Genomic DNA, 12,127 nt, shown 5'->3' with positions numbered 1-12,127 from the left:
GCTGCGGTTTTATTTAAATATCTTATTTAAGCTCTATAGTGTGGATGAGATCTAACCTGTTGACAGAAGAAAAACATTCAAAAATAACAACATCTAACATCAGTAACGAAAACTAGAAACTTGATATGTCCCTCTATCAGCTTATTCAAGTACATGCATTTTGGATACAAGGTCATATGTAAATGTATGTATTTGGAATAATATGTAATAATAATAATGACGCTCCTAGCGCTCCACTACTACCCTTGCTTTAGCTCGGTTGCCAATGAAGGAATTTCTTTCTACCAGGTACCCATACGACCCCATACAGCAATTGTAAGTTATGCGCCATAGTCATGCGCATTTTTCTTTCCTTTTTAAGTAAATATTATGGGATGGAGGCCTGTGTCGGGGTATAAAAGCATAACACATTCTGCCGCTCCCTCACTCTTGTTTGTGGTCTCGATAGCGATCGATAGGCTGTAGTTTGCTTGATAGAACGTTTTCCCTTCCGAGCTTGTGAAATCAAGATGAGAATGTTTCGCTGGTTATCTGCTGCTGTTTTGGTGCTGGGAATCGTGGGGTGCCAGATCGCCGACGCCATGAACGAGGTGAGATGGTTTTCTTCTCTCAACTCAAAAACAAAAGATAAAAAAAAAAAAACGAATGTTGACTATGAAGTTTATTTCGCGTAGTGTAAAGACAAATATCTTACGCTACATAACCAGACCATTTTGATGACCACAACCTTTCGTAAGGCCAGGGGTTTCACAATCTGACAACTCGCAAGTCTCATTAGCCAAGGAATACTGGCATTTGGGCCGTATCATAAGTCCGACGCCTCATAGGTCCGTAGCCTCATCAGTCCGAATTTCGGACTTATGAGGCATCGGCCTTATGAGGCATAAAATTTATTTATTCCGCCTCATAGGTCCGACGCCTCATACGTCCGACGCCTCATATGTCCGACAACGGCAAAACGAGGCGTTCAATTTGTCGGACTTACAAGGCGTCGGAGCTATGAGGCGTCGGACTTATGAGGCGTTGGACCTACGAGGTGTCGGACTTATTGGCCTTTATTTGGTTAGGGGATGCGATTTTGTCGGACGTATGAGGCGTCGTACCTATATGAGGCGTCGGACTTATGAGCGGACCCCCTGGCATTGATTCATCGCAACGGCTAATTATTCTTTTCCAACGAAGTAACAAATCGCAATTTGAATTGGTTTATCTAAAATAAAAAACATGAAATTCGACATAGGTGGTCCTTCTAGATTGTTGTGGCACCCTGTTATTACTAATTTTGTTTTTACTAAACGACTTTTCAGACGCAAAAGTGAAAGTCATATTTTCCAGATATTTTAACAAAACAATATTTGAACGGAACACAGTGCAATCGACTTGGATTTGGCAAGTGGTGATTTACTTTACATTGAACTTGTTTTTTGATTCCAGCAAGGCATCAAATTCGGCTTTGAATATCCGTCAGTACCTTGAAAACATTGTTTATTCTTGGCGGGTTCAGCTTCCCTTATTTTTTTTTCGTATCTTTTGCCGGATATGCCTCAAACACTGTTATGACAAAAAAATGGCCAAACAAAAACATGTAGTGAAAATATGTTAAAGGCAATAAGAATTACGTACCATTCACGCACAATGTGAACTTGACCTGTTTGCAGGTGTACATATTAAGTATCCTGCCCTGAGTTTGATGGAGTTTTAAAACTATAGCATTTGTAAAGTCGTACCCAGGACTTTTTTTCTTAGGGCAGCTAGCATTGCTGACAACTAAGTTTTTGATGGACCATTAAGGCAATTTTGAGTAGCCAATGTTGAAATATCAGTTGCCTTTAACACAACAAAACTGTTGGAGAGATTCGTTGCATTTCTTTTTTTTTTAAATCAAGAATTGCAAATTATATATCTGTTTTTTTTTTTCTGAATTTTTAAAATACACTTTCAGGTTGAAATGGAGTTGCTTGAACGTGTGCTAGAGAGAGCTGAAGAAAAGGAGGTGGCAGGTATATAAACACATCCATATTGTTTTTTTTTTCAATGATGAAACAAAATATATGAACAAGAAATTAAAAAAAAGACGGCCAGCGTTCTGATTTTTGGGCGCGCGTAAGTAGTGCGCACTCTCCACCTGTGTACCAGAGTGGTCGAGCACCACAACTTTATCACAAAGCTTACGGTATTTTCTTTTATTCTAGCTGGTGGAAAGGTTTCCTATATCGGTTCAATCTTGTCTGCCCTTCTGTGATTGTGTTTTCATTGCAGGCGGCCAACCTCTCTCCATCGTGGACAAGGTGACATGGCAGAGTTCTACTCAAGGTAGTTATCTGTACCCATCGTCAAAGGCCGTAGATGGCAGCTCCTCAGCCATCTTGTATCCCGATGCCAAATGTTCTCACACTGGTAAGAGTCTTCGTCTTTTGGGTACCAAACCAAATGAAAAAAAAAATAAAATACAGAAATGGAGTGTCAAATGGCCTAGTAGAATGCGACAGTTTTTTTTTTATATTTATTTCAATCCGCAAGGAAATTATTTAAAAATATGACATGTTTATAAAAATATAGTTAAAACATGTGGAGAAGACAAGAGCGAGGATGTAAATAATTCTACTATCACCAACATTTACTTAAATAGGCCTGAAATAAATCAATCTTACTGCAACAATGGATACCTTTATGGCACTTTCAGACGGTTATTTCATTTTGATCATGATTGTATATTTCTAGTTGTTTTCGTGACATATCTGAAGTATTAAACAATCGACAATGTAAACAATCGACACAACATTTGTGTGAATTCGTCTTTAAGCCTACACCATATTTGACTTATTTTACAAATGTTCTATTTATTTTCTTTCGCTCAGCTGGTAATTCGAAAAATCCGTGGTGGATGGTCGATCTGGGGGAGGAACACTGCATCAGCAAAGTCCGAATTCTGAACCGTGGAGACTGCTGCAGTAAGTCATTAATATTAGGCCTAAGGAAGAGATAATTTTATGCGATAATTATGGGAATAATGTACAGCCATATTACTACCCGACCTCAATCCTCAAGGTTTGGACTGTACACATTTGAGCTTTTTCTTAACTATCGACACTACTCCTCTCTTGCAGTGCACCCCGTGGCCTCAAAATTGTGGCAACTTCTACATTACCATCCATATGCGTATGTTGCGTTCGTAACACAAACAAAACACAATTATTATTTTGGAAATTTAATTTGCAGGCGAACGTTTGGCAGGAGCTAATGTCCGCGCTGGTAACAGCCCCACTGCTACCGACAACCCGACCTGTGGCTCACATGTCACCGCTGCCCAAGCCAAACCGCACGGTGGAACCATCGTGTTTGATTGCTCTTCGCCGTTGAGGGCACGCTACATCAGCGTTGATATCCCCCGTACGGGCACCTTGCAACTTTGTGAGGTCACTGTGGAGGAAGTCCCCCTGGACCAATGCGCAAGTAAGTTTCTTCAATAGACGATGTGGTATTTTCCAGAGTTGCTGGACCAGAAGGACCAGCCAACAGGTTTGCATTTTACCTGACCGAGTCACTTCAGTGAGTGACTGACTGACTGATTCAGAATCCTCAAATCCTAAAACTAGAAGTGTAGGTCCAGCTCGACAATTAGCCTAGTCTTGTAAGCATCATTGTATTTTTTTTTCATCCTGTTAGCAGGTTCTCATAACTATTTACAGTATCGCTTGTTTTGGTTAATATTTCGGCGAATCGATTGAGTCACTAAAAGATGACGTGTCCCTTTGGAAATGTTGAACCTCTTTTGTTCATGAATGAAACTAGAAATTCATAGCAATTTCGTAATCTGAGGTTTTTATTCCAACTTTAAACTCCCTTTTTCCCCTTAAAAAGCGAAGAGGTTCGGTATCGTAGGTAAACCAGCCACACAAAGCTCTTCCCACGGCTCAGGACTATATCCAGCGGGCAAAGCTGTTGACGGTAGCTCATCGACCATCTTGTACCCCGACAGTCATTGCTCACACACAAGTAAGATAAATCCTCGTTTGAAACAACGACCAATCAGAGAATTGCGCGTTAGGGCTCATAAATATGTATGAGGTGAAATAATAAACAAACATCATGAATGAATGAATCCTTATTTGAAACATCGACCAAAAAGGGAGAAGCGATTCACCAGAGCAACACAAAGTAACAATATAAATTTGACTATTGCAGCCATAATGCTACCGCAAACCTCACTTCTTTAGACTTTCCATTATGCAAACCTGCAAAACTTGTCTTCTGTAAGGCCAAAACAAAACCAAATAGTCGGTTTAGTCTTTTTTTTTTTTTTTTTTTGGTGGCTGATTTTTTTTTTCAAGCTTGAATTGTACAGACAAGGTGGGTACTATTTTGCTTTTTTGTGTCCTCATTATACATAGGTGTCCTCCATAATTTGCCTTAGTGCCCTTTTGTCTTGATGCAATGTCCCTATTCCTTGGTGCTCCTTGGTACGAACATTCGAGGAGGTGCGGCAAAAGAGGGCGCTGTTGTAGCTTCCGTGTTAATTTGAAGAAAAAAAAAAGGTTGACGCGCATGATTAAAATCGACGCGCGAACTGACTAGAGACCGAGTATTTTTTTTGGCCTAATTGCATTTTTTTCGAGAACCCTTCTTATATTAATAAACGAGCACAACAACAAAAACAACTACAACAACATATGTTTCTAGTCGGAAAACAACTGATGGATTTTCTCTTTTGATAAGATAACGAGCAGAATCCCTGGTGGAGAGTCGATCTCGGTAGTCAGCAATGCGTTACTAAGGTTACCATCCTGAACCGCGGAGACTGTTGTAGTAAGTATAACAATATATTCACTGGACACAAAAGTTGGGATACTGAATTACAGGAAAATATGACCCTTGTGTTTCCGGGTATGCGTACAAACATGCCTTAGCTTTCCAAGCTACTCACACATACCTTACAATCACCAACATTATTCAATCCACACAAATCATTGTTTTATAAGGCACAAAATAAGACTATAATTCTTTGTAATACGATAAGCAATGACTGTCCACATTACATGAAGTCAGTACAATTACTTTAACGTGTATTTTATTCAGGCTAATAAAGCCCAATAGCAAATACAGTTTAATTGATCATTTGGAAATAAGTCCTTTTCTTGAACAAGCTGTAAAAAAAGAGATAAACATGACAAAACACAACAAAAGAGTAAAACAACTTATAAATATAAATCCTGTCAATTCCTATCAATCCGAACTGTTGATTTATTTACAGGTGATCGTCTGAAAAACGCAATTGTTCGTGCTGGATCAAGGGAGACCGTTATTGGGAACCAGGCATGCGGGGCACCAATCACTGCCGATCAAGCCCAACCACTGGGCGGTACAATCGTGGTTGAGTGCGGTCGACCGTTGAGGGCGCGCTACGTGAGCGTCGATATTCCGGGCACTGCGACTCTTCAACTCTGTGAGGTCTACGTTGAAGTGCTGTCTTCCGGACAGTGCTAAGAATATTATCACCTTCTTGACCCGAATTCGAAAAGACCAGTTTACAAATCATAACGCGATTACGAATTAAATGACGCCCGACTTCGAATTAAGCCTGATTTTTTGTTTTGTTTTATCTGGTGGATGGGTTTGTCCTTGCCAAATGTTAAAAAAGTAGGCATTACAAGGCACTTAATTTGTTGTTTGCCTGAATAAGAGCCAAGCACTTTACTTTCGCAGCTTATGGTACGATGTGTCTGCAACTTTTCACAAGAAAATTAACATGGGACTACTCCTAACACGTTTACCAATGACTAGTAATTGGTTGGACGACTGTCTTTCCATGGACATAGATAATTAACTTTTTCACATGTGAAGATAACTCAAAAAATTACCAGTCACGTTTTTTTCTACCCTTTTGGGTGACTCAATTCTCACAAAATAAGATTTTGTTTGGTTTCTGGTTGTTTCGCTGTAACGTTACAAGTTGCATATTGCATCGCTAAAAGTTGGTGGTGGTTAATGAATCACAGAAGTTTTCTTTTACAGCTTTTTTTGCAACTTTTATTTGCAAGTTTTCAAGCAACTCCATTGAATGGCTGTATTACAGCTCTTTTGTTTCTGTTTCATTTTTTGGTGCATACTTTTTTGAAGAATAAAATGTTTACTTGCATGACATCCCTTCTCTGATGTATCGTTGTTGTTTTTTTTAGAGGTGATGATGTAATGGTGGTAACCATGGTACGAATGGCATCATGCCTTAAACAAGACTGTCTGCGCCAACCTAATTTTGAAGATTTTACTTATTGTCATTATTTCAAAAATCACAAGATTCATGAGAAACATGAGATGTATACTTTAATCAGGTGCTCGGGGTGTGGATCGTGTAGTCTGCGCGCATGCGCTCATAATTATAATCAAGGTGATCTTGATGGCTAAGTCAGCGCACATGGCAACTAAAAAAAAATGTTTTCTTGTTAAACAATTTGATTCAAAAGAACCCTTACCGGAAACAAAACATAAGGAGATCAGAATTGTGATTTGCTCAATACGTTTGTGCACATTATATTCACACAACATTTGACAAATGTTATAAACGAGAAATTGAAAGTGTTTTGATCTTTCTTAAAAAAATTGTCAAATCCTGACGTTGTAAAAAACAGTTTTCGTAACATTTATTTATGTTAATATTTCGAACGGAATGTTCCTTTTTTAAAAATGAAATCTTATGCCTAAAAAAGCTTAAAGCTTGTTCAAAGCGAATTAAGACGCTAAACTGGCGTAGAGAGATACAAAATCAAGAGGCATTGCGACTTTTGCAATTTCTGCCACGTATTTTTGGCCTGAACATTCAATTTAACTTCACCAAGGAAAATTAGGAACAAATGTTGTGTGCTGCGCTGCATTTTGGAAACCGTGGCACATGTATTGATATTCTCTCGTATTAATTTATCGGTCGAAATACAGGTGAAGTTAACGTTGTTTTTCACGTGCGCGTAACTTTAACAAAAATTTATTTCCTTCAACAGACTTTCTATTTGTTATCGGTATGTTGATTTTTAACGATGAAGCTACATTTGTCTGTTAACTTTTTGCTTATAAAACCCTCTTTAAAAAGGACTAAGACTTTTGGTACTTTTTGGGCCACTGATGCTACACGATTCCGCTTTAAGTATTTGCGGGCCGCAAATAATTCGGAATTTATTTTATTTTATAAAATTAACGTGGCCAATTTTCCCGCTCGAATTGCAAAACCCGTGTATTGCTCGAAAATGAAAACATTACAAAAACATCGTTTGAGGGTGTTAAATAAAAAGTCACGGAGAGAACAACCTTCAATTAATTTGAAGGGATCAGCTGGTACACGAATATAAAGACGATATTGCTCGAGAAGAAATGTGACTTTTTTTGCCATCAAGGTTGCTTTCATTCGGATTTAATTTTTTTCACGTATAAAACACTAAAGTGTTTCGATCTGATGTGCTTTCTTGTAGGACGAATTTCTTTTCAATACAATCAGTAAATCATGACTTTGTAGTGGTAAGCTACATAAATAAGAACGCAACAACTCACCCTATAGTTCGTGTTATGGACACCGACGACGAAGTCGAAACACTCCGGGTAATACGCGAGTGTATAGCAATCCAATGGGGGCGAGCACACGCGAAGTCCGTGGGGGCGAGTTGGCCCGCGAAAGTGCTTCTCGATTTCGCGAGAAAAAGTCTCCCTCAAACGAGGTGAGTTCGCTTAAAGATCGTCAACTGCACGATCCAAAATAAAGTACAATAACAACTGGATACAACTGTACAAATGCTGATACTTTCAGCAAGTTCCGAGCTGGAATAAATCACGGAGAAAGTTCCGATAACTGTGAAGGACTTTCAACACGCGGTGACACGAGAACAAAAGATGGCTGACCAAGCACGCTCATTAGCATAAGGTCAAAGTTGAAAAGGGGCACCACAACTTATTACCCGAACCAGAGAGTGTTTTCTGTCAATACGATGATATTCAATCCGAATGTATTTTTAGGCTATTGCTCTAACCAACGAGCAGTTTGTGAAAGTGAATATGAAAGTGACTCATTCGGATTGTTGTTCATTGTTAAACACTGAGTTGTTTCGGTCACTTTGGTTTTGTTTTTGGACGAGTTATTGTGAAATTATGCTGGCCATCGTGACATATTATGAATAATTACTCGACGAAGTCGTTAATACATTCAATATTGTATGGGATATTGCCCGAGCCATTAGAGTCTACTTTTTACTCAATATTAGTTATATGTTAAGCATGACTGGCACAACAAGCCTGTTGAATATTGAGTGAATACATAAAGATTCTAAGCGTCAATAAACATTTTGTAACACAGAAAGATCATTATTGCCAAAATGAAACCACGGTCTCAAGAAAATCAGCCAATTAAACGGAAAACACACCGTTACGAATACATTCTTGTAAAAGTTGGTCCGGTACTTCTGTCTTAAATTATTCTTTATGATGAGGCTTGCAGTTTTTTGCCGAAGTCAATTGAGCGTGAAAGGCCGTCTGAAAAGGTTTGTGCACAAACCCCACGCGCTAGGGGTTTTAAGTACAATTATTAGGGTACCCTTTACGGTAATTTGTCAGTAATATACTCTGCATTTAAATCGTCAAAAAGTTCTTCAAAACGAGGGCGCGCTATATTAACACTGCTCACCGCGCACCGACATTTGTCAATTCGCGATGTAAGCAAAGTTATTGTAAAGACGAAATCTCAAAATAAACACTCTGCAATAATATGAAATCTTGTCCTATATTTTGCCATGATACTTGCCACAAGAATCCCGAATAATGACAGGAGCCGTAAAGGAGTGACATCAATATAATTTAAGGAAATTACAGTGTAAGCAAACTATGTATTTAAATCGTCATAATTTTCTTTCAAAAGAGGGCGCGCTATATAAACACTGCTCACTGCTCGACGGATTCTGTCCATTCCCGATGTGAACAAGGTAATTGTAAAGACAAAAATTTCTATATAGACGATCTGCATTAAAATATGATCTCGTCCAATAGCTTGCCTTGGTATTTGACACAAGAATCTTGAATATTGTCAGCAACTGTGAAAGAATAAAATAAATATAATTTCATGAAATTGTAGTGTAAGGGTACTCTATCGATTTCTTCCAAAAGAGGGCGCGCTACATAAACACTGCTTACCGCACTCCGACTTCTGTTCATTCGCCATGTGAACAAAGTTCACATGCATTCACCCATGGCAAGTGTTTTCAAAACTTTCGAAAATCAGCAGTAGCAAGGCTAATGGCCCTGATGGCATCCAAGCTAAGATAATACGAGAATTCGCCTGTGAACTAAGCACGCCCCTGACGGACATTCTCAATGCATCACTCAAGCAATCAGTAGTTCCTCCTCAGTGGAAGAAAGCAGTCGTCGTTCCAGTACCTAAATCCAGCCCCCCTACATGGAACCAACTCAGACCTATTTCATTAACTGATCATTTTGCCAAAGTCGCGGAGTCATTCATCATTGGATGGCTCATGGAAGACATTGAATCTCACATTGACCCCAATCAGTTCGGAGCCAGGAAAGGTTATTCTACTACTCATTACCTGGTCAAACTCCTCAACAATGTAATTCAACATGCTGATAAACCAAAAAGCCTATCACGTGTAGTTGTCACTGACTTCAGCAAAGCTTTCGATCGTGTGGATCATAATATAGCCATTACGAAACTACTAGACATAGGTGCTCGACCATGTATAGTTCCATGGATCGCCGACTTTCTTTCGCACAGACTTCAGTGCGTGAGATATCATGACTCCCTCTCAAGCTGGTCGGCACTCCAAGCTGGGGTCCCTCAAGGAACTCTTACAGGCCCTGCAGTATTTCTCACTATGATAAATGATGCTGCGGTGCCTACTGAGAGTCGTGATCTCACCCTGAAGTACGTGGATGACCTGACCATGATCGAGAACACAGATTTCAACAGCAATAGCAACATGCAGCTTGTTCTTGACCGATTTGATCAATGGGCATCAGAAAACAATATGTTGTTAAACCCGGCAAAGTGTTTTTCCATGGACATCACCTTTGCTAAGAATCCTACACCCCTCGCTCCGTTTCAACTGTCAGGTCAACAACTTCAGTCTAGTGATGTGCTTAAAATACTTGGCATTAAAGTGGCCAGTAATCTTAAATGGGACTTACACATTAATGACATAATACGTAAAGCCAGTGGACGATTATTCATGTTAACCACCCTTAGACGATTCGGTCTAGCGATCACAGACCTCGTCACCATTTATGTTGGTTTCATTCGACCACTGTTAGAATATGCCGTCCCAGTCTGGCACCCAAGTCTTACCATCAAGCAACACAACTCATTAGAACGCATACAAAAGAGAGCCTGTAGGATTATTTTAGGAAACGATTATAGGTCCTACGACAATGCCCTAGAGACATGTACAATTCAAAACCTTAAGCAACGCCGACATGTTATTTTTTCCTTAAGTTTGCTAAATCCCTGATGTCCTGCAAAGAATTTCGAAACTGGCTTCCAAAAACTAGAGGAGAGAGTAACGGCCCATCCCTACGCAACGCACATAATTTAACAACTCCAAAAGTATGTACCCAGAGGCATGCTAATAGTGCAATCCCTTACATGGTAAAACTACTGAACGAGAATCGTACTTAAATGTTTAATGAGTGAATAATAAATTGTCCAATAACAGCAACAATCAATAACGGACTTTACTGCATTGATTAGTTAGTTAGTTTGTTTGTTTTTCTATACCCCCTTTATTAACCTTATTCATGGATTTGTTGTCTCTGGCTATCTTTTAAGTACTGGGTATGTTTTTTAAACGTATTTTTAACAGAGTAATTCCATTCATGGTCCAACTACTGAAGAAATACTCTCTTTAACAATTCATCACTCCACCTCTGTAAGTTTGTGCAAGAAGGTTTGTGTCCGGTGTAATTTGTCTATACTCCCCATTATTTTTTTTTAACTCGTTGCATGTTTAGTCTTTGGCAACCTTTTTAATTCTTGTGTACATGTGTAATATTTTTGAAATTGTGCAATGACTCTGTCCATGTTTAATCTATGTTAATTTTTTTAATGAAGCTCAACTCTTTTACACTGCATTGATTAGTTAGTTAGTTTGGTTTTTTTTCTTCTATACCTCCTATATTAACCTTATTCATGGATTTGTTGTCTCTGGCTATCTTATAAGTACTGGGTATGTTTTTTAAACGTATTTTTAACAGAGTAATTCCATTCATGGTCCAACTACTGAAGAAATACTCTCTATAACAATTCATCACTCCACCTCTGTAAGTTTGGGAAAGAAGGTTTGTGTCCGGTGTATTCTGTCTACACTCCCCATTATTTATTTTTTTTAACTCGTTGCATGTTTTGTCTTTGGCAACCTTTCTAATTCTTGTGTACATGTGTAATATTTTTGAAATTGTACAATGACTTTGTCCATGTTTAATCTATATTATTTATTTTTTATTTATTTTTTTTTTTAATGAAGCTTAACTTGTTATTGTTAACTTTGTTTACTCATTGTGAATTCAATGCAATTTTGCCTCTGGCAACCAATTTGAATTTTTAATAAACCATGAATAATAATTATAATAAAAAAGTTAGTGTGAAGATGAAATCTCAAGTTGAACACTTTTGCATAAACATTAAATCTCGTCCAATATTTGCCACTTGACACAGGAATCTCGAATATTGACAGGACCCGTGAAATAATAACATAAATATTATTTCCGGAAATTGGATTGTGAGACTATGATGAACAACTTCTCGAAAAAGTTGGTCCGATACTTCTGTCTTTTTCTTTATGATGAGGGTTGAGGTTTTAGCCGAAGTCAATTGAGCGTGATAGGCCGTCTGATAAGGTTTGTGCACATAACCACCTGCTTTAGGGGTTTCGTGTAGACTTTTTGGGTACCAACTTTTACGGTAATGTGTCAGTAATGACAATCACACTTATGTCACACGATAACTCAAAAAACTTGGATTGAAATTTGCATAGAGGTTGAGCATGACTGGCAACACAAGCATGTTATATGGAGTTAATATGGAGAGAATGCACACAGATTATCGGCCTCAATATAATTTTTAGTAACACGGACACAACCCCTCCAAAGT

The 12,127-nt window shown here is 38.6% G+C and overlaps 1 protein-coding gene across 1 annotated transcript; it reads left to right on the top strand.

Annotated features, from left to right (window-relative positions):
* Positions 1-410: 410 nt before the first annotated feature.
* Positions 411-6,039, top strand: LOC119737927 (pentraxin fusion protein-like). Its single transcript, XM_038212599.1, has 8 exons — positions 411-590; positions 1,943-2,000; positions 2,260-2,397; positions 2,859-2,951; positions 3,220-3,453; positions 3,862-3,996; positions 4,717-4,806; positions 5,252-6,039. Exons 1-8 carry the CDS (start codon positions 510-512, stop codon positions 5,482-5,484), a joined length of 1,062 nt encoding a protein of 353 aa, XP_038068527.1. The 5' UTR covers positions 411-509; the 3' UTR covers positions 5,485-6,039.
* The last annotated feature ends 6,088 nt before the right edge of the window (positions 6,040-12,127 follow it).

This window comes from Patiria miniata, unplaced genomic scaffold (assembly GCF_015706575.1).
Source record: "Patiria miniata isolate m_02_andy unplaced genomic scaffold, ASM1570657v1 HiC_scaffold_10, whole genome shotgun sequence".
Classification (NCBI taxonomy): Eukaryota; Metazoa; Echinodermata; class Asteroidea; order Valvatida; family Asterinidae; genus Patiria; species Patiria miniata.
Note: the sequence above shows the minus strand (reverse complement) of the source record. Positions and strands in the feature narration are given on the sequence as shown.

Coding starts and splice junctions, on each gene's coding strand:
- LOC119737927 (XM_038212599.1), top strand. CDS start 510: ATGAGAATGTTTCGCTGGTTATCTGCTGCTGTTTTGGTGCTGGGAATC. Junction 3,454..3,861: donor CCCCCTGGACCAATGCGCAA/GTAAGTTTCTTC, acceptor CCCCTTAAAAAG/CGAAGAGGTTCGGTATCGTA. Junction 3,997..4,716: donor CAGTCATTGCTCACACACAA/GTAAGATAAATC, acceptor TCTTTTGATAAG/ATAACGAGCAGAATCCCTGG.